Source organism: Miniopterus schreibersii (assembly GCF_964146895.1).
Source record: "Miniopterus schreibersii genome assembly, chromosome: 8".
Taxonomy (NCBI): Eukaryota; Metazoa; Chordata; class Mammalia; order Chiroptera; family Miniopteridae; genus Miniopterus; species Miniopterus schreibersii.
The window spans coordinates 70,651,562-70,675,612 of NC_138109.1; the positions used below are offsets into that span (position 1 = coordinate 70,651,562).

At 40.0% G+C, this 24,051-nt stretch overlaps 1 protein-coding gene across 6 annotated transcripts in view; it reads right to left on the reverse strand.

The window, feature by feature from the left end:
- Window positions 1-2,222: 2,222 nt before the first annotated feature.
- HIVEP1 (HIVEP zinc finger 1) overlaps window positions 2,223-24,051 on the reverse strand; it is a 131,773-nt gene continuing 109,944 nt past the window's right edge. For all 6 annotated transcript variants that reach the window (XM_081144762.1, XM_081144757.1, XM_081144761.1 and 3 more), the window contains exons 8-9: window positions 7,025-7,533; window positions 2,223-5,216 (exon numbers count right to left, since the gene is read on the reverse strand). In XM_081144762.1, coding sequence (XP_081000888.1) covers window positions 4,083-5,216; window positions 7,025-7,533 — 1,643 coding nt within the window. In that variant the 3' untranslated portion in view covers window positions 2,223-4,082. The remainder of the gene's footprint in view (window positions 5,217-7,024; window positions 7,534-24,051) is intronic.

Genomic DNA, 24,051 nt, shown 5'->3' on the forward strand with positions numbered 1-24,051 from the left:
ACTATATTCATTGAATATTAAATAGATAATTCTCCAAAGTCATGGGAAGTTAGTGTAGAAGATTTTTATCGTGGGGAGATGTAATATCCTGTGTTCAGGATTTATGGATTGTTTTGAAACAAAATTATTTTAACGAAAGTCACTTTTTGGTGTTGCTCAACCTTGATCTCAAAATGTAATGTTAAAAAGAAAAAAGTCAAGCCTGGCCAGCATGGCTCCATGGTTGAATGCTGACCCATGAACCAAGAGGTCCCTGGTTTGATTCCCAGAGATCTATGTTCCTCTCATCAATGGGTCTATCTATATCCCTCTTTCTTCCTAACATCAATAAACATTTTTTTTTTAAAAAGTCAAGAGCATTGATGTTATATTTCAACCTCAACATGCAACAAGAAATATTAACTATCTTAATAATCTTCCAACAAAAATAATGTTTATACTCCATAACCTTTGTTAAGCCCCATCTTTAAAATTCAGGTTAGAGATTAACTATTAAGAAAAGTGTTATACTGTTTATATAAAAGAAAAATCATGTTTGTATTGTGAAAATAATACAGTCAGTTAACTGTCATTCTGAAAAGAATAATTATCATTGCAGCCTAAAGTTTGGGGAATGAAAATAAGTTACATACCTGAATGCCATTGACTTATGTTAACTCATAAAAAATGTTCAGGAAACAGAGACACCAGTTTTTGAAAACTAGAAAAATGACCTTTGGTTCTTGAGGTATTACCAGCAGTTCTGATAGTGACACTGCAGTGAATTCACACAAAGACACTGAAATTGTTTCACACGTGCCTTCCACTGTGGGATGTGCGATGGCCTGGCACACTACTTCGCTTTCATGGCAATACGACAATAAAGGTCAGTCTCAGCAGCTCCCGGAATTACATGACTCATAAGTCATTTGTGCTGGAGAATAGCACTCCTTGGGAAAAGACAACTATGGAGAAACAATTCAAAATTAGTTCCTTATATTTTGTTCATGTGACTGTTTCAAAATACAATGTCAAAAACTTTGTTAATGTTTCTTATTTAGCTGCATATTTCAAATGCCAGAAAAATATTTGAAAGCCACATTAAAGCATTAAAGTCAATAATATTAAAGGTGTATGTATAACATAATGAATCTTGAAAAGTCAAGAGAACAAGGTAAGCTTAAGGTGTATTACTGCATCATAAAATTGTCAAGGGAGCATCCAAGCTATCAAAACACTTAGTACTCGGTTAAACGGAGGAATACTTCAAATTAAGAAAATTTAATAAAATTTTAAAAATAAATTAAAAACCTAGCCCTGGCTGGTTGACTCCATTAGTTGGAGTGTTGTCCCACACACCAAAAGGTTGCAGGTTCGATCCCTGGTGAGGGCGTATGTGGGAGGCAACCAATTGATGTTTCTCTCACACTGATGTCTCTCTCTCTAAGAAAAAATCAATAAAAACATATCCTAAGGTGAGGGGAAAAAAACAACTATATAACCCCATTAACCAATTTCATCTCAATAAATTTAATAAAATTTAAAAATATAAACAAACTAGAAAAACCTCAGTGCTGAAATTCTGAGCATTGCTTTTGAATTAGAAGTCATATATACTTCAAATATGACTATGGAATAAGAATATGCTTATTACATGACTTTATAATTTTAGACCATAAAAGTATAATGTAAAGGCATGACACAAAGTTAAAACATTAATTTTGAAAAACTTCACAGATAATAGAGCTCAGTTTCTATAACTGTATTGATAAAGCAATGCAATTTCTATAATAGAAGTTTCCAGAATTGTCTTCCAAATCTATCTTGGAATACAAAATGCAGTTTTATGATCTTTGAGAATTTTGTTGCTTAATTTGTGGGAAAGTGTAAATATAAATTAAAGCATGTATGGGAAGCATGGCAGACCCATCAGGGCCTGATGGTGCTGGGGCGCATCCTAGAGATAATTTAGATTGGGACACGCAGCCCAACGTTGCAAGACGGTATCTTTTCCAAAGTCACAGACATGAAGAAGCGGATGGCAAGTAGCAGGTCTCCAAACTCCTTAGAATACGTCCCCCAAGCTCTGTCTTTTTTTCCCCATTTAAAAAATATATATATACTATTTTAAATCAATTTTATTTTTCTAATTACAGTTTACATTCAATAATATTTTGAATTAGTTTCAGGTGTATAGCATAATGATTAGACAATCATAAACTTTACAAAGTGCTCCCCGTGATATTTCTAGTACTCACCTGGCACCACATACAGTTATTACAATATTATTGACTTTATTCCCTAAGTGGTGCTTTGTCCTAGTGACCATTTTGTAACTGCCAATTTGTACTTGTTAATCCTTTCACCTTTTTCACCCAGTCCCTCAACCTCGTTCCCCTCTGACAACCATCAGTATGTTCTCTGTGTCTATGAGTCTGTTTTTCATTTTTTTCTTTAGATTCCACATATAAGTGAAATCCTATGGTATTTGTCTTCCTGTCTGACTTATTTCACTTAGCATAATACCTTCTAGGTCAGGGGTGAGGAATGTCCGGCCCGTGGGCCATATACAGCCCAAGAAATCATTTGGTCTGGCCCTGCCAACACAACCGCAGGCAGGACTCGAAATTCAATAAATCTCGGAGCTTTTTTCAAAGCTAATTTTTAAGTTGATAATTTTGTATGGCCCATGAATATTGTTATAAATATCCAAATGGCCCCTGGCAGAAAAAAGTTTCCCCACCAGTTCTAGGTCCATCCATGCTGTCACAATGGTAAGATTTCACCTTTCATGGCTGAGTAATATTCTATTGTACATATGCACCACCACTTTTTTAACCACTGTCTATTAATGGGCACTTGGGCTGCTTCCATATCTTTGCTATTGAAAATAACACTGCAATGAACACAGGGGTGCATATATTCTTTCAAATTAGTGTTTGGGGTTTCTTTGAATATATACCCAGAAGTGGAATTGCTGGGTCCCCATGCTCTCGTTTCACCAACTTCATGTCCCTGAAATTTTCATAAAGCAGGCTTTAATGATGTGCTAAACATTCAGATTCCAACATTAAATTATTTTCTCACAAATCTAGCAACTGCAATGCAAATAACGCAAAGCACTGCAGTGGTAATTGTGGGCTCCCCACCCAATTTTTCTGAATGACTAAGGAAAGTTAAGCCTCCCAAGACAGGAAGAAATCATTTCTAAAGATAGTCACTAAGTAATTTAAAAGTTTTGCAACCTATTTTACATTTACTAGCAATCATCATACCAACATTTAGGGACTTCACCCATTTCAGGTCGCATGCTGTAAATACTTAAATATTCTCAAATACAGAATCTTCTAATAAGTTACTGCTACAGAACTACTCATCACAGGTAAGAAAAATAGGTCTGATTTCAGTGAGTTTCACATGGTGGTAACACCACTAATGCCCCTGATCCTCAAGTAAGGGTGGAGGTGAGTGGGGAAAGAATGTAATCTACGGCTGTTTTCTGAGTGCAGATGACTGATCACCAGACGATGATAAAGAAGGAACTAAGGCAACATAAAGTCAGTAAACAATATTTTACTGAAACAGTTCATAACACAGAAAATCTGTCTGAAGTGTCAAGTTACTGTTTTACACAAGAGGGACAGACCCATTTTCAAAGACTAATATGAATACAATAAATATGGAGTTTACATACTAATTTATACACAGACACTCTGCCCCACAGCCATAAAAATTTATACTTAACAGTGCAACATATAATTTAATCAGTTGATTTATTTGACAGTTTTTTCTTACTAAACACAAATAACTACCTGGTTTTCATATATATATATAATATATATTTTATATATATATAGATATTCAACAATCTGTACAGTTTCTAAACATAAAACTCCTAAAAGGCACAATTGTCTATACAACATGTACAAAAATGGCTGGAGCTGACACGAAACAATTATTGGTCAAAATTCATGATTGCACAAAGATTAGTCATGAGTTTATGTCAGAAAAATGTGCTTTAGGGGAAGGAGGGTTTTCAAAAAAACCTGTAAGTGTTATATATAAAAAATAACAAAACCAAAAAAGCCCCGAAGCAGCAGCCACTAGGTTGCTATTACAAGCCTGTCCTCGTCATCGTCACTACTCACGTCGCTGAACTGCGCAGCGGCCTGCCTGCGGGGCGGGGCCCCCCGCCTGGTCGCCTGCCGGCCCGCAGAGAGCGCGTGCTGGCCTGGCCGCTCCGGGAAACCTTCAGCATGTGCCCTGAGCACAGGCTCTGCCGTGGACGCTGGTTTGCCCTGAACAGGAGGGAGTTCGAGCGTGGGTTTCAGCTGATCGACCGCGGCAGCCTTCCCTGTGTCCATCTTACCGGTGCCATCAAGCCTTGCACGGTCTCTTGCAGGGGCAGGTGGATCGAGCACTGTTTTTGCATTTTCCCGCTGGACCTGAGGTGACCCCTGAGGAGACGCGGTCCTGCTGCCCTGGTTCCCACTGGCCACAGGAGTCGGTGTGGGGTGCGCCTCGCGCGCTCTGTTTTGGGAAGCTGGTGTTTCGGGAGCTCCCTGGGCATCCACGGTCACTTGACTGACGGAGGGAATTAAGGTAGGCAACGCTATGTTCAGGATCTGGAGGCCGGGGATGTGCGCCTGGGGGGGGGTAGTGCCCTGTGACGAAGGGCTCGCAGTCAAAACCTGCAGGCCCACGGCGTTGAGCGCCAGCCCCGGCGGGTGCACCTGCGGGGCGATGTTTGTGTTGGCAAGGCCTAAGATGTTAACGGTTTCCATGCTCAGTGACGGCAGTGACGGCAGGCCTGGGGCCCCGAGGCTCTGAAGGCCTGGCACCCGGATTTGGCCAATGGGAATACATGGCACAACGCCGCTCAGTTCAGCCACTCCAGCGGGATCTGTAGTGCCAGAAACTTCTGTGACCGTCTCCCCGGCAGTGCCCACAGTTCTGTGGATTACATTGACAGCAGGAATTGTAAGCTGCATGGGCCCAGCTTGAATGGGTACAAAGGTAGAATACGTGAGGCCGGCAGGTACCACGTGGATTCCCCCGACCGGAACCATATTATAAGGTGTCCTTGACTGCTGTTGGGAATGCAAAGGAAGGTGGCTAAACAAGTGAGTGTGGGGAGAAGGCAGGCCTGGGGTCGGCGGGAGAGATCCGTGCTGCTTCTGTCCTTGCGTGGCAGGCTGCGGAGAGGCCGCTGCAGGAGGAAGCCTCACAGATGCGCTCTGCAAGACAAGAGACAAGAATCCTTCAGGGGGAGCTCTCTCAGTCACTGAGCTACAATCTATTCTTCCCAGTGCGCGAAGAAATGCACATTTGTATTTTATAAAATTACGAGTGCTAAAAATCCTATTGTGATGATAAAAATAAGTTTCCAATAGGAAAAACTCTATTGCACTTTTAATGTCTTGTTTTCTAATACAAGTAACAGCAGCACATTTCTGTACAGTACTTTGCATTTTTCAAATTTCCTGGATATCATCTCATTTATACTGAAACTAACCCTAGGATGTGGCCATAATTATACTCAGTTTTTGCTGTTGTTTTATTGCTGGTACCACCAGCTTCACCTTATTTTAGAGTAGGAGTCATTGAGAAATTGAGATATTAACTGATGAATAGAATCAACTCGGGGGAAAAATTAACTGGAGACTCATTCACTTATAAAATAGTCACCACTAATATAAAGGTCTGTAATTGTTCATTTGTTTGGACTTTCATTCATGCATGTTTATGAAATATCTACCGAGAACCAGGTTTCCAGGCACTGGCAGGCTGTGGGCGACTTTGGGACAGAGAAGCTTAGTGCACAGGTAACCAACAGGAAAGTTAATAAAATGTTATCAGGAGAAATAAATCTCGCCTAGCTTCTCACCCACTCAAGATTATCATTTAAATATCAGCTTTTTCTTGGTATCTATATTATAGAGCTACATTAATTTACATGATCATTTAATCTAAACATTAATGAAATTTAAGTTAAATGTTAATGTGATTTAATTTAGGGCAGTCTACCGAAACCCACACTTTCAAAGTCTTATTTTTGTCCAGTGTTACCTGGTAAACCAACATCTGCCACACTAAGAAATAAATCCTAGTGCACCTGTTAATACACACCAAAGGATAGAGAACTGCGATGGCAGAAGAATGGATTCCTCACAGAATTACATGTCCCTCACCAGCTTCGAGGCCTAAACGCAGGGGGTCATCCACAGTGCCCTCGGGTGACATCCCAAAACCCGTGCCTGGCCCTGAGCTGGTTCTTGGGCAGGAAGCTTTCCCAAGTGGCCACAACAAGTTGATCATTCAAACAGTGAACTGCTTGATATGTTTTTTTTGTGTCACATTAACTTTGCCACAGAAACTGGTAGCTATTTTGCCAACAAGGACAAAGTGTAAAATGTTTGGATAATTTAGTGCAAATCCATCAGATCAATGCCACTGGAAAAACAATGCAGAGCAGCTACGGATAAATATGTTCAAATTCACATTCTCAGTAGGCACATATGTGTTTTTATTTCAAGATGTTAAAAAAAAAACAAAAAAAAACAAATAAAAATGAATGAGTATATTTTAAAAGATCCATTTGGTTCTTTCACAGATTTATAATACAATATGTGACCTCTAATTAAAATACCTAACCAGAATCAGATGGAAATAAATATCCTTGGCTCTTAAACAAAACAAAAAGCTTAAAGAAATAACAAATTGATTTAGCCATAAATGAATAATTTAAGTATATTATTATTTTTTTTAAAAAAATATCTTCATTGATTTCAGAGAGAGGAAGGGAGAGGGGGAGAGAGAGAGAGAAACATCATTGACCGGCTGCTTCCTGCACACCCCTGACTGGGGATCGAGCCTGCAACCTGGGCATGTGCCCTGACCGGGAATCGAACCGCAATCTCCTGGATCCTAGGTTGATGCTCGACTGCTGAGCCACGCCCAGTCGGGTTAAGTACATTATTTTCTTATGCCACTAGGCTCCCCATATTTAACAGGTCAAACTAAAGGAAAGCAACAAACTATTTACCTGTGTTAAAGCAATAGCCTTTCCTGCCACAGAACTTCCCAGGATGTCATCTGATTCAGGGTAGTCCACAGACATTTGGTGACACGGAGACCTGGGTCCAGCTTCAGGGGACCGAGAAAAGTCGAGAGTCGCCGTCTCCTCCTCCTCGCTCGCGGCACGCTGCCTGGCCCTCCGGGGGGACTCCGCCTGCCGGCTGCAGTCGGACTGCACCGCGCTGAGCACGGTCATCTTGGTGGGCAGCGCTCTTGGCAAAACGTCCATTGGGTCCGTGTGGACCCCAGAAAAGCAGTCGGTGATCCTGATGTCCTCGTCGGTACTCACGGAGTCCTGAAGGCTGCTCCTCGACGGCAGGTGCTGCGGGCTGGCCGTGACGGAGGCGGCGGCCGACAGGCCCGACTCGGCCTGGCTGTCCTCGTCGTCGTCTTCGTTCTCATTGTCGTCCTCGTCGGGGCCGTCAGATTCTTCGGGATCGTACCCGGACCGCTCGTAACCGAACCTCGGCCTGTCGTCTAACGAAAACAACCAAGAGGGCAGGTTAGACGATGTTTTGCAAGGGGACGGATGCAATCTTCTCTTTTTTACAAGCTTGGTGATACTGTGAGGAATATAAAAGACGGGAACTCTACCCACAAAAAGCCTGCGATTTAGTCGGTAATGACAAGGGGAACAACGAGCCGATCTGCCCGCAGGAACCAGAGAAGGGAACTGACAGGGGCATGGCCAGGGCAGGGTAGGCCCCAAGAGGACGCGGACACAAAGCGGGCTTCGGAACAGGAGGCAGGCGGAGGGCCATAGGGAAAAATCAGAAACAGAGGCCTGACATTATACTTGCAAAATCCCCAAAGGCGACTGAACTATATTTAAAAACATTAACAGATTTCAATACAATTCTTTTCCTGAGTTCTTTTTCTAGATCTACGTCTTTGTATTTCCCTCTTATTGAATGAATTTAAAAAAACAAAACACCTGATGGCATTTCATACGTATAAGCAAAGTAATTTTCCTTAATACTTGAATAGTATTTTAGACATGCTTGCACTGTTCACTGAGGAGTAATGTTCTCTAATATTTAAGTATCCTACTTTTTTTACTTAGGTGCTAAATTTTCCCATCATATTTTTTCTATGATGATTCAACCCACGCCTCACAGGAAGGGAACATTAACGCGGAGTCATTCACACCAGCCTCGCGACATCATGTGGGACTGTGCCTAACACTGTGCCTAGTCGAGATGGTCCAGCGAAGTCTGGGATTCTCAGAAGCTCATAAACCTTTAAGGAGGCCAACATCTTGCAAAATTAGAGGTTCTTACCCTTAGAAAATAAACTTTAGAAGTTAAACAGGAAAAGAATACAAAGCATCTAGCGCAAGGCTTCCTCGCCGAGCTGTGGCGAGGCCCACGCAGGCCCCGTTCAGCCGAGCTGTCACACGTTCCACTCTCACACGCACACTCGTGAAGGGGAACAAATGTCAACAGAAACAGACGCCTGGTGCATTTCCTGGCTTTCCCAAATGGTATGTGTATTAATTTATTTTACCATTTTTCCTATATTATAAAGGTAAGTTCTTTGAGAAAAGTTTCAAAGGATCGACATCAACATTTGCAAGTAATTATTTCTAGATGGAGCAGACTACAACTCTTACGTTGTTTATCTCAAGCACGTGCTACTTTTATGATTAAAATGATGAGAGATAAAATATATGCACTTAGGTTCCTTTAATATGTGATTTCATAAGCTTTTTGTTTTAAGGGTTCTACTATTTTGTTGTAAAATAATAAACAAACAACACTTATTGAGTCCTAGCAGGTGCCTCTGCTGGAAATGGAATGGTGATTTCTGGGTAAGTGTCCTGATTTCTGCCTCAATAATACCTCTCCTATACTCTGTCTGATATTTGAAATTCTAAAATTAGAGAGTCATTCCCAATTTGTTTTGAATTTGCCACATTAGTGCCAAATCAGACATATTTTTAGAGACACCTTTTCTTTTAAAGGAGAAAGTAAGAAATAAAAACAGAAGAAGCTGGATGACTGGGAGGACAGGGAATCGAGAGCGGGCTGATTTCATTAAGGACCAACCAGCTGCAAAGTCTAACTTGGGAGGGACTTGCTTTACCTTAATAACTATTATATTTACTCTTTAAAGAGAGGACCTAACTTCAAATTTACAGCTTTTCCCAAGCCCATCATAAAACTCAGGTCCCAGACAATCAAATAGTCCAAACTAAGCAGAGACAGTGTCTGTAAGAAGAGTGAAGACACAGCTTACATCATCGGGGGTAGGCGCAACAGGACACTGGGCAATGGAAGTCTGCTAAACAGCTAAAAGACTGGTTAGGGCCAAGTGTGGGCTGGCAGGATTGTGTACATCCTCTGGGGCTACACCCTCTTGCAGGCTCCATGCCATGAACCCCACCCAAGCGCTCACAGAAAAGAGCACTAAGTGTCACCTGCGGTCCAGAGCCTGGCGAAGAGCAGCAGCCACATAGGAGGGCAAGGAATTCCACCTGGACCCATCTCCTCTCTCTCCACTACAGGAGAAAAACCTTACCCTCTACTAAGAAGGGCAATACGCATGGTTGCCCTTATGACATAGGTGAAAACTCACTATAGTGAGGAAGGGAAATGAACAGGAGAAAAGATACAACCCTGCTACTTGAGGAGGACGGGTTACAGCCGAGTCCACAACAGCTGGAGGAGGGGTAGGAGAATGAGAGGGCCCCAGCCTGGAAATTTAAGAACATGGTACACGCAGAAGATTGAGGCTGGATTAGAACAGTGATGGCATATCTTCTTGTCACCCCTTAACGCCAAGCTAAAGAACTTTCAGTGACTGGTGACCACAAAATATTGCTTGGAGAGAGGCAGCAGAAAAAGAATGTGTAGAGAGACCCTCTGAGAGGCTCCACACAAAGGGAAAACCTAAAACTAGAACTGAATAGGCACTGGTCTCGTAATCCATCCCCCACCACAAACACAAGGCATCTCTACAGGAATTCGAAGCCTTTGGTGCACTAAGGGTAGCCATAGCAACAAAAAAATCTCTCAAACCCAGTCCAACTCTAACCAGAAAACTCCCACACTAGGCCTAGCAGAAGGACAGGCATGCCCATCACCAGGCATAAAACTACTTACATTAGTCTGTACTATCTTGTACAAGATGTCAAGCTTTCAACAAAAGTAACAAGGCATACAAAAGGCAAGGAAAAAACATTACTAAGAAGAGAAAAAGCAGTCAGAATCCGTCAATATGACATAGATGTTACAATTGTACTATCTTGTACAAGATCTCAAGCTTTCAACAAGAATTACAAGGCATACAAAAGGCAAGGAAAAAACATTACTCAGAAGAGAAAAAGCAGTCAGAACCAGTCAATATGACATAGATGTTACAATTGTCAGAGAACTTAAAATAATTATAATTAATATGTTAAAACCTCTAATGGGAAAGGTGGAAAACATACAATATCAAATAGGAATTTCAGATAAGAGATGGAAACTAAAAAACACACCAATGAAATGAAATGCTACAAATGAAAAACACAGTAACACGAAAACTCTCAAATCCAGAATTCTATCCCCACTGAAAATAATTTTCAAAGATGAAAGGAAATCAGACTTTATTAGAAAAACAAAAGCAGGGAATTCACTGCCAACAGCCCTACTTGACAATAAATGTTAAAGAAAACTCTTTAGGCAGAGAGAGTATGGAAGCAAATGGATACTTGGATCTTCACTAAAAAATGAAGAGCATCAGAAATAAAATAAATCAAGGTAAAATAATTTTTAAAAACTTAAATTGCTTGCTCTTAAGCTAACTGAATGTTTACAGCAGAACAGTAACAATGTACTCTGTGTTTATAGCATACATGCAAATGTAAAAAATAAGGCAACAATAGCACAGGATGGAAAGGAACCGTGAATATACTGTTATGAAGTCTTTATACTATATGTAAAACAACGTAATATCACTTGAAGGTAGACAACTAAAATTTTTAAAAGGTATAAATAACAAGTCAATATAGAAGATAAAATATGCTCAATTAAGGCATAAAAAGAAAAAAATAAAACAAATAAAAAATAGCTGGCAAGATGGTAGGTTCTCTAATCCAAATACATGAACATTAAAGGAATGGTCTAACACATGAATTAAAGAGCTTGCCAGACTGGATAAGAAAGCACGTTCCAGATACGTGCTACGAACAAGAAATCTATTTTAAATATAAATACATAAATAGATTAAAAGTAAAGTTTGGAGAAAGATACACTTTAAATCATTAATTAAAATATAGATAAAACACCTCTATACTAATATCAGACAAAGCAGACTTTAATTTAATTAATTTATTTAGTAATTTGAGAGAGACAGAGGAAGGGGGAAAGGAGGTTGGGAGAAGGAGAGAAGGAAAGACCGGGGCAGAGGAGACAGAGGAGAGAGAGAGAAAGATCGATTTGTTGTTCCACTTACTTCTGCATTCATTGGTTGATTCTTGTATGTGCCCTGACAGGAGATCAAACCCAAAATTTTCGCGTTATCAGGACAATGCTCTAACCAACTGAGCTACCTGGCCAGGGCCTCCAGACAAAGTGGACTTTAAAACAAGGGATATTATCAAGGATAAATAGAAACATTAAGTGATGATAAAGGGGTTAACTCTCTATGAACATATAATAATCTCAAATGTGTAGCAATTAACTAGAGCTCAAAAATAAATGAGGCTAAAACTGAAAAAAATGTAGTAAGCGCACAATCATATTTGAAGACTCCAACCCTCTACTCTCAGTAATTAATGAAATAAGTATTTAAAAAATTGGTAAGAACATAGAAAACCTGGAAGACACTATCAACACTAACTGACATTTAGAGAATGCTTCCCTACGAGCAGAATACATTTTCCTTATACATGTACATGGAACAGTCACCAATACGTGTAATATTTTGCACTATAAAACCAACCTCAGTATATTTAAATGCATAGAAATCACATAGAGAATGCTTTTGGATGAAAATAGAATTAAGCTAGAAATCAGTAATTAGACTTCTGAAAAATCCCCAAATATTTAAGAATTAAATAACACATTTCTAAATAATCCATGGTTCGAAGAGAAAATCTCAAACAAAAGTTAGAAATATTTTGTACTGGATTAAATGCATATGTAACACATAAAATTATTGAAATGCAGCTAAAGCAGTGGTTAGTGGAAATTTTATTGTATTAAATGCTTTTATTAGAAAAAAGAAAAGTCTCAAATAAATAATCTAAGTTCTCAACTTTAGAAATCAAAAGAAAAAAAAGCTAAACCCAAAGCAAGAGGAGGGAAGGAAATAATAGAGATGAAAACAGAAATAATAAAACTAGCAAAAGAAAACTAGAGAAAATCAATGAAACCAATGAAACTGATAAACCTCTATTAATACCAGCCAAGAAAAAAAAGAAAATAAACTACCAACATTAGACAAGAAAGAGTGGATATATCACTATACAACCTACAAACATTAAAAGAATAATAAAGAAATCTATGAAAAACTCTACGCCCTACCAAAGAACTGGAACTCAAAATTAAAAATGCAATACTATTTACAATAGAACCAGAGCAATGAAATATTTAGGTATAAATTTTAAAAGGTGCAGGACGTATATGTTGAAAACTACGAAACTCTGGTTAAAAAAAAAAAATCAAAGACTGAAAATAAACAGAGAGATATACTGTATTCATAGATTGGAAGCCTCAATATTGTTAAGATCTCATTTCTCCCCACTTTGATCTATAGACATACTACAATTCCATCAAAGAATCTTACAAGCATTTTGCAGATATTTACAGCCTGGTTCTAAAATGTTTATGGAAAAGGAAAGAAACTAAAATAGCTGAAAGAATTTTGAAAAAGGAGAAAAACGTTGAAGGACTCACACTAAAGACAGCATCATACTGTAGAAGGACAGTCACACAGGAGCAACAGGTCAGGACACAGCATCCAGAGATAAGCAACCACACAGACAGAGTGAGCTAAATTCTGACAAAGGCAATTCCATGAACAAATAACCCTTCCAGCAAGTGGTGATGAAACAGCAGACATCCAAATACCAAAAAATGAACATTGATACATATACCTTACACCTAATACATTAACTCAAAAGAGATTATAGACGTAAATGTAACATAAAACTATACAGCTTGTTAAAAACCATGGAAATCTGTGTGGCCTTGGATTAGAGAAAGATCTCATATATAGAAGATCAAAAGCATGATCAATACAAGAAAAAATTGATAAATTAGACTTTATTAATGTTAAAAAATTTGCTCTGAGGAAAACACTGCAAAAGAGAACAAATAAGGCAAGCCAAAGGCTGGGAGAAAACATCTGCAAATCACATTTCTCACAAATGGATTATATTTACAATATATAAAAAGCTTTAAAAATTCAACAATAAGAAAACAAACTATTTTAAAAGATGGGCAAAATTTCTGAATAGATATTTCACGAAGAAGCCTTGTGGAAGGCAAACAGCACATTAAAAAATGATCAGCATCATCAAGTGGGGGAGAAATGAAAATTAAAACCACAATGACATACCACTGCACACCTATTAGAGTATTTTTTTAAAATGTGCTGGTGAGGTTACACAGTAATTAGACTCTCATACACTGCTGATGGCCAAACAGTGTCACAGTTCCTTACAGAACTAGATGTGCATTCACCATACAACCCAGAGATTCCACTCCTAATAGCAAGACCTGGAGAAACAGGAACTTACGTTGCCAAAAACTGGAAACAACCCAGCTGTCTTTACACTGGTCAGGGGATAGCAAACCATGGCACATCAATACAGTGGAATGCCACTCAGCAACAGGAAGGAGTGAGCTGCTGACTCACACAACATGGGTGAATCTTCCATGCATGTTGCTGAATTAAAGAAGCCAGACCCTCAAAGCTACTTACTGTATGATTCCTTTCACATGACACTCTGGAAAGGGTGAAACTATAGGGAGAAAAACACATCAGTGGTTGCTAGGGGTTGTAGGGTGGGGGAGCAGTTTTCTATTAAAGAATGGCTCTGGAATTTAGGGGGTGAAGGAAGTGTTCTGCATGGAACTGTGGGAATGGACATACAATTCTATGCATTTGTCAAAACCTACAGAACCATACACCACCAAGAGGATTCTATTGTATGTAATAAAAACATAATCAATGAGGATGTGGGGGGAATTCTGAGATGACATGAAAGCTGAGATGACTCTAACTGAAGTGCAAACGAACCACATAACCACAGCAAAGTGGGTGGGAAGAAAGATCCTGACCTAGGTAGCCTTAGAAAGAAGGTACTGAGTAGATCCTGTGAAGGCGAAAGCAAAAATACCTACACGCCAACACTGTACTGTAAGAGTCAGTCTGTTCACAGGTAGGTGAGGGTTCTGCAACTAGTTTACTGATACAGTAGAGCAGAACAGTACGTGATGAGAGTCAGGTTTCTCACTGTCGGTGGAAAAAAAGAGGAAACAGAAGAGGCTGGAACAGACACTGTTGCTGAGTGGAACGGGAACGGTCGGTAAGGACTCCTGTTCTCAGTCACACATGCAGCTCATAGGGAAGATGGGGCACGCTGGGAGGGCACAGGAACAGACCTCAAAGGACTCTCAACGGCCAATGAGAGCCGGAGCTGCACAATGAATAATGACGATACTGGAGTATAAGCCAAAGGATAAAATACACATCCTTGAGTCCATACTGATGTAAATAACTGGATGAATGAACAAATGGAGAAGTACTTTTCCTCACAGAAAATTCCAGTTAATAATTTAGAACACCACAGTAATACCACAGGCAAGATCTGCCAATGTATAAACAGAGTATCTGCATAGTCTCAAAGTATCTCCCACAGACTTTTATTTAATATTTATACAAGCAACCAAAGTAAATTTATAGTAGAGTCCTGGCAGACGTGATATGAATCTTGAGCCAAGAGATGAAGGTTAACACGACCAGTGATACGTACTGACACAATGAACCCCTGGTATGTGCTAAGAAAAGCACACCACTCCATCAAACTTTCCTAATGATGCACAACCTTGATCCAATCATGAGTAGGTACCAAAAAACCGAAACTGAGAAACAATCTACAAAGCAACTGACAGCACTCTCTAAAAAGTGTCAAAGTCACGAAAGACAAGAAAGACTGAGGAACCATGACAACTAAGTGCAACGTGGGATCCTGGAATGAGATCCTGCGAAAGAAAAAAGGTATCTGTGGAAAAACTGGTGCAATCCGAGTACATTCTGCACTTTAGTTAGTAAGTCTGAGTTGAGGTTAATTTCTTAGTACTATATTGACAAACATTCCATGGTTATGTAAGATGCTAACATAAGAGGAAGCTGGGCGAATGGTATAACAGGAATTCGCTATACTAGTTTTGCAACTTTTCTGTAAGGAAAATGGCATTAAAAAAACAACTGCTTGCCAATATTGCAGGGTCCTTATTTTACTCTACTGACACCAACACTGTGTCGTTCAGACCAGCCTGCACAGGCTTCAGCTCCCTGCTGTTCTTACGCTGACCAAGACTTCTTCTGATGAGCAATTTTTTCTTTCCTATTGTTCAAAAGGAAATTATTCTTGAAACCAATTCCAACACTTCTATTGGTTATTTAAAAGCACAAGAAATTTCTCCAAAATATACCCCGACCTATCTACATGTTTAAACTTTTTACCACCTAGAACTATTATATCTATTTTTGCATTTTTTATTCAGTGGTACCAAGATGACTAAATGGCTCTATTCCTCTTCTAAAAATATGTTTTTTATTGATTTCAGAGACAGGAGGGAGTGGGAGAGTGGGAGAGGGAGAGAGAGAAACATCAATGATGAGGAAGAGTCACTGATAGGCTGCCTCATGCACGCCCTCTGCTGGGGATCGAGTCTGCAACCCGGGCATGTGCCCTGATCAGGAATCGAACCGTGACCTCCTGATCCATAGGTCGACGACACTCAACCACTGAGTCATGCCGGCCGGGCATCTATTCCTCTTCTAGATATCTAGACTGTAAGAGGGCCTGGCTTAGTATTATATACAGACCAACACTATTTGATCATAACTAAAACATAATTAAGAACTTGACTTTTTCTCAGACAATGATTTAAAACAATGAAAAATGCAATTAATTATTTTAAAGTGTCAGGCCCACAGCTCAAGTGTCAGAGCCAAGATTCAAGCCCAGCTTTGCCTGTCTCCTCAGTCTGTGCTAAACATTCCACAATCAAAATCATATTTTAAAAATATAACTGTAGAATGATTTGAAAGTCAACAACGAATTATGTCAATAAGCTAGCTTATAAATGTGTGTGAGTTGAGTGTTTATAGGTACAGACATTAAAAGCTTCAAACATACGAAATGCAATCTCTGCTCACGTATGCTCACTGACTGTTCTTGTAAATAGTTTCACTGGAACACAGCCAGGCTCATCAGTTTACATGTTGTCTATGGAAGCTTTCGCACACAACCGCAGCGTTTAATGATTACAACAGCGACTATATGGCCCTACAAGCCTAAAATATTTACTATCAGGACCGTTACAGTAAAAGTTTGCCAACATCTCTATTCATGATCAAACTTTACAACCACTCTGTGATAGAGTTGAAATCAAACTTACACAAGGAAGTTAAGAAACGTATACAGGGCTAGAAGGCATGAAAGCCAGAATTTAGATCCAGGTTTTTATACATTTAGGAGTCTTGTCATTAATCCAATTAGATATAATGACTTTTCAGCATCATATTAGAATTGTTCCTTCCGTGGCTTATAAAATTCAAACCATAATACTCCAGAGGATAAGTTGGGCTTAGCCCTATGCATCCCCAGGTGCTCTAGGACAGAAGGAACCCATATACTTGCTTAACAAATTCACAAATAAATGGCCCTCTAAAGTTCTATTTAATTTACCACTTTCTAGATACATTCCCCTCTCATTATACATGCTTCCAACACAGTACAATTTTACATAAATGGAAAATTAATTCCTTTATTTTTTGTGAATTTAAGTTCATGAGGGAAAAAGGTATGCAAAGCAGCGATACTGTTTCAAAAGTAAATGTTCTGATAAACTTAATGTCAAACAACTTCTCAAAGATGTATTTCGAAAGTATCTTTTTAAGGTCAGTTGGATGAACTGCACCGTCCTCTCATCGCTGCCAGACAGTGACACCTGCTGGAAGAGTCGGATCCAGAGACAGCACAGGAAGCCCTTCAAGACAGGGCTGCGCTGGGCCGGCAACACTGCTCCTGCCCCTGCCCCTGCCCCTGCCCCTGCCCCAGCCCCAACATTCTTTGTGGTAGTTTATCTGTTTTTGTTTTTCTCATCTGTCTAGAAATATTTCTTTGAAATCCAGACAACAAAAGCAACTTGAGGAAAATAGTCTTTTTAAAGCATTCAACTGCTGCAGTAATGCTTTTTTGTTTTTAAAGACGCAAACATCATTAAGAATAAAGGGCCAGAGTTTAACATTCGTTCACTTTAGGAAGGAAACCATAAGACTATCACATATGTGCCATTCATTAATGATATAATACTTAATTTTAACTATAACTCCTAAGTCCTATTACTGTGTCATATTGTACATGGAAATTTTTCTTAAAAGGAAAATACAGCTTTCCATAAAAACCCCAGTGATAAAAATACATTCTACAGGTTTTATTTAGATGTCTTATAAACAGCACTTAAATTATTTTTATGGGTCAATGTGATAGAGGTTTTAAGTCCTGAGATCTAAGATCATCATCTTACACACGTGATCCACAATGATGTTTCTAGTTACACTCGGGTACTGAATGGTTCTTCAGTTTGATAGTTGAGGGCACATATTAACATTCCTCGTATTGAAGTCCAGCATTCTGTTTACAAAAACATTCTTTGGATCAAGGCATGAAAAGCAAATGGCCGGCAGCATGATTTTTAACACAAAAAGTGAAAAGTAAAAAATACTGGCCAATTCCCCAAGAACTCAGGAAAAAGTTCCCGAGGCTATATAATTTTGCAAGGCAAGAATACAGGGCACGCAGCTGGGCTGGAATAAGCACATACTATAATTACAGCTTGAGCTGCTAGTCAGGGGTGGGTGGGGGGTGGGGGGGAAGAGATTAACCAAAGAACTTACATGCATATGTGCATAACTCATGGACACAGGTAACAGTGTGGGGAAGGCCTGGGCAGGGTGTGTGCAGGGTAGAGGGGTCAATGGGGGGGAAAATAGAGGACATCTGTAATATTTTCAACACTAAAGATAAATTTTTTAAAAAACCACTAAACGGAAATGTCTTTTAAATGCCAAATGCACACACTTTAATGGCTGGCTTAGAAAAATTTCTAATTTCCTCCACTTAATTCAAAATAAATACTTTCCAACATCTCTAAATTTAATCCATTTGAAAATTAGAACAAGAGCTCATCTGCTGAAGGAAAAAGTAGGTAGCCAAACAGCCCACTGTTGCTAAGGGTAGTAAACGAGTACAAAGATGAAGGGTCTTTTGGGTCTCTGGTCCTTCATCACAACACTTGCACAGTGACCTTCAGGAAGCACTCTATCAGCCAGGGAGCCTGCACACTATGCTGATGAATGACATTCTGGGTATCGTGTGCTTGGCACAGTAGAGAAGGAGTTTAGGATCCTTAAAAAAAGGAAAGACTGAAGATAATGCCAGGAAAAGAAGTTCTGAAATTAAACAGAAGTAAATTGGGAGTAAACCTTTGGTGAAAATAAAACAAGGCAGACATAAAGTAATAACTAAATACAAACACAGCATAAAAAAACTTAGACTTTGCCCACAAAGCCATCAGCTGACCAAGACATCACCAAATGTTAATGACGTTTACAAAATACATATTATGACCGGACACTTTATAGCAATACTCTCTGGCCTTTAGTGAGCATTTACTAAATTTTGTTGAATGAATGAAAGCTCAGAGATGAAATTTTTTGGTGATGATTATGTCTGTGCTACAGAAAAGATCAATTAAATGACCAAGCTCCCAAATTTGTCCTATAAACCTAAAAACACTGTCCTTAGGTCCCTGGGTGCTGTTCTGCGAAGTCTGGCAGGGACTAGATTAAGAATCCTCTCTCCCAAATAACACCGTGGTGGTGGTATTTTCTTTGAAAAGATTTACCCTATTTCCCAGATGTCTGAGATAATCAAGATTTAAGTATATGTAGCAAGTTCTTATATATGCTGTTAGCTGACTACAGATGTGTGACTGTCATAAAAGTGTGTCAAATCCAACAGTTCTTTTGAAGGCCCTGTAGGGCCCCACTCCCTCATTTTAAATATTAAATGTGAAGTGTGGCTATCAAAACTACTTAGGAATTTTACTCAGTAACCACAAGTTCTCATGCTGTTCAAGTACTGCTTTCCTGAAAGACACGTGGCTCTGAATTTCAGGCTACTTTCTTTAATCATTCTATATTATTTGGTTGGCATCTGTAATCTACTAGCATAATTAAAGGACAAATTTCAACTGTTTAAAAATACCTCAGTGATAAAAGATATTCCATCGATAGTTTTTTCTTATTTCAGACCCTCGCTGTTCACGTAGCTAGCCCACGTCCCTCAGTAAGTGCAGTTGTGGAGGCGTAGCGAAAGACACCCGAAAAGCCACTGTAACCACCACCTTGTGGGATGCAGGTTAGAAAGCAAACTGTGACAACAGCTGTGGCACCTTACCATGTTCCTGATTTTTTTACTGTAGACATGTAACAAATGTAATCCTAGTGTGGTATCTAGGAGTGTACTGTGTGTGCTGTGAGGAGGGTTAATGTCAGGTTTTTGTTAGATTAAGCAGGTGACAAATGACATCATGACCCCAGGATGCCACAAAAGCATTGGATAAAACTGTTCACCACGGCAGCAAGTTATGTATCAAAAGTCTCCACACTACACAATGCAATTTTATCACTTATTGGCCCAAGAAAATGGAGACTACACTGTCAGGCAGGAATGTCAGTCTGGGTAGAGGGTCCCATGTGGTGGCTAAAGTCTGAGAGGAGCCAGTGCCATGAGCCTGGCTGAGGACGGTGAGCTGGCCGAGGGGGCAGGCAGGCGGGAGCCCCCGCGGGCGGGGAAAGAGGGAAGAGAGCCAGCGCACAGGTCACTTGGAACGGACCAGCCTCCGGACCCCAGAGCTGTTCTACTAGCAGATACATGCTTCAGAACAAAACTGTACACTTAAAAATATTCTCCCTTCTGATTTTTTAAAAGTCAGCCACTTCATCTACTATTTATATCCAGTAATGTGTATTTTTCCTGGGACGATGAAATTGAAAGTACAATTAAACACTTCATAGTGTCACGAGGGAAAAATCACACCATCCAAACTTGTAAACTCCATCTGGGGGACAGTGAGGAATGGACTTTGTTTATAACAACACCCTTCCAGACAAAGGTTTTTTTCTCTATGGTATTATTTACTTTTATTGTTGCTGAATGGAACTTAATGAAATCATGCTTCTTTCAGTCATTATTGTCTAAATCCCCCACAAAACAAAACAGAAGCATATCATTTGTTTTCTTGTTTCAAAAACATTCGAGAAAATAGTCTGGATTAAAAATCAGAAATATATAAGCGTACAAGGAAATAGATTTAAATAATATAAAAATATCACTTTCTTAACAAAAGGAATACTGTATATCCCTGAATGATTACAAGACTACAAATAACTAGAAAAATCATATATCTAAGAGGTAATGGTTTTCGAGTATCCAAACATCAAAAAAGTGGTATTAAAATGCCACAGTCAAGACTGGTTATATCTAAGGAGACACGAGTATAATCCTAGAATGATCGCTTCCCATGCATAGAATGACCTGACCTCTTCACCAATCACTGTCCTGGGTGTGCCCTGTCCAACTTTCTTACCCTGTGCCACTTACACTTTTAATGCCCTATCCTTCTTGTCCAATCTCTGGACTTTCGCTCAAACGATTCCCAGTCCAGAATGCCTGCCTTCCCTTACCCTATCTCCCCATCAATACCTTTCGAAATAAAGCAATGTATGAATAAATAACTTCCTTCCCTTTCCTCTGGGATACACTTAGTCATCCTTCTGCAACCAACTAGGCCGTCACTGCTCCTTCCCCGATCCCGGCCTGGGGAGGCGAGCCCTGCCAAGTCTGAGCACACTCCAACCTCACGGCCAGGGCAAGGAGCTCCTGGGGCAGTGACTGTACCTGTTAAACAGTGCTGTAGTGCTAAATCCATAAATGAAGGAATCTAAAACGGAATAAACTTTTCTTCTCTGGAAACTACTGGGGAAAAATAAAGAACACATTTTATCAATCTGGAGAGATCATTACTGAGGATGCAAAAATGGAATAGTCAGATAACTTAAGTTACCTTCTTGTCTTCTGAGCCAATGACCAAAAAATAAGAAAATACCAAACAAATGCCTTCACCACTTTAACAGTGCCTATACTGACCTTGGCCATATTATATAAACACTGTTTGTAGGGGAAGGCATTAAATATTATAGCTACCATTTGATTTTAGTAAAGAAAGTTAATAGATAACTATCAAATTCTAAAAATAATCTTGAATTGTTTCCTGACAGATTGTAGGTTATTTGTTCCCAGTCATCCATTCAATCAACACTTGTTTACTGGTATCTACTACTTGCTAGGCGCAGTCCTACAGCGCTGGAGATGGAGCAGTAAACACGACGACATCCCTGCCCCCCTCTGGCGGTGCTCGGTGCTCTAAGGAAGAATAAAGCAGGAGAGGGGGCGGGCGTAAGTGATACTGGCAGTGAGAGGCTGAGGTGCCTCTTTTTTTTTGAACAGGTTCCGGGAGTCCTCACTGATAGGAGACATGCGAAAGAGATGACGGGGTAAGTCTCACAGTATGTGGCAGAGGACATTCCAAAGACAGGAAATGAGTGCGAAGGAGCCGGGGTCTGCTGGGTGTTCACGGACAGCACGATCCGTGGGGCTGTGGTTGCGGCTGGGTGAGCAAGGGGAGCAGGAGAGCTCCGGAGACGGTGTGAGGGAGGTGAGTGCGCCGGAGAGCTGAGGGGCTACAGTACAGCAGACCACTGCTCTGAAGGAGACAGGAACCCGCTAGACGGTTTTAAGCAAAGTAATGAGATAATTTTTAAAAAGTCACTTTGGCTGCTGTGTTGAAAACTGTGTGTAAAGGGGCAGGGGTTGAACCACAGAGACCCATCAGGGGCTACTACAAGCAGTTTAGTAGAGATGATGGCAGCTTTGACTAGGGTCAAGTGGCAAAGGTAGTTACAAGTGGTTGAATTCTGAATACATTTTGAAGGAAGAGCAGAAAGGAAATCTGGTGGATTAGAGCCAAAACGAGGGCATCAAGGTTGACGCTGACATTTTTGGTCTAGCAGCTGGAATGATGGGAGAGGACTGCAGGGAAAGCGTGCTTCTTAGAGGTAAGAGGTAAATCAGAAGTTTGGGCCACATCAAACTTCAAATGCCTGTTAGACTTCCAAATGGAGATGGTGTATAAGCAGATGGATACGTAAAACTGGAGTCAATGTGGAAATTATCAGCACAGAGGTGGTATGGAAAGTCTGAAGGCTGGGTAAGGTTACCTAGAGAATGAGTCTAGACAGAAAGGAGGCTGGAGACCACAGCCGTGGGGCCTCGCATTTAGAGGCTGGGGAGCGGGGAGGGCAGCCTGGGACTGTGAGAAAGCACAGCTAGTGTCAGGCTAGAAAACAGGCACCCTTCAGGGACACAGAATCCTACTACAGTCTATGGGTTTCCCTGCTTCCACAAGAACATCTGAAGAACTGCTAAGCAAAATCCCGTCAATTTACTAAAATGAAACTTTTTAAAGAAAAAGACCCAACCTTAGGATAGTGATAAAAAAAACCCCACACAAATAAAGACGGCAAACCATCATTCATCAGATTGGCGAAAAATTTAAATTCTTACAATATCAGGTATAGCTTAGGATGCGCAGAAATGGGAAGTTTCTTCTGGAGAACAATTTAAAATTTAAAAAAAAGTTAACTCTCTAGGTATCTGCATACAATGTGGTACTGTTTACGCAAATTTAAAAATGAACACACACACACACACACACACACACACACACACACGGAACTGAAAGGAAAAGCCTTAAACGCAGTTGGCGGTTCCCTCTGCGGGGGGGGGGGGGGGGGGGGGGGGGGGGGATGATAGCCAGTGATGGGTGCGGAAAACGAAACCTGATGTGTAACACCTTACTCAGCTTGTTTTTACAAACATTCATGGAACTTGTAAAAAGATTTGAAACAAATGTGAAAAAATATTTACAGGGTGGGGCAAAAGGAGGTTGTTCGTATAGAAAATAATACAATTAATAAGTAATAATACAAGAATAAACTGTTTCATGTACTCACAAATGTAAACCTCCTCTCGCCCCTCCCTGTACAATCATCAACTCTGGTGTGAGGACAGGGGTGCATGTAATAAAAGTCTTTGTAATCTTTTTGTATTTAAAAGAACCAAAAATATTTTTTAAAAGCACAAAAGAGAATAAAAGGAAAACAAGAACATTTGTGCTGGCGAAGGTATGGAGCAAGGGGAACCCTCCTACGCTGCTGTGGGAATGCAGACTGGTGCGGCCACTGTGGAAAACAGTATGGAGGTTCCTCAAAAAATTAAAAATGGAGCTGCCTTTTGACCCAGTGATCCCACTCCTAGGAATATATCCTAAGAATCCTGAAACACTAACCAAAAAGAATATATGCACCCCTGTGTCCATAGCAGAGCAATTTATAATAGCTAAGATGTGGAAACAGCCTAGGTGCCCATCAGTAGCTGAGTGGATAAAAAAGCTGTGGGACATTTACACCATTGAATACTATGCAGCTGTAAAGAAGAAGGATCTTCTACCCTTCGGGACAGTATGAATGGACCTGGAGAGTATTATGCTAAGTGAAATAGGCCAAGCAGAAAAAGACAAACATCACATGATCTCACTTATATGTGGAATCTAAAGAACTTAATAGATGAACAGAATAGATTTGATC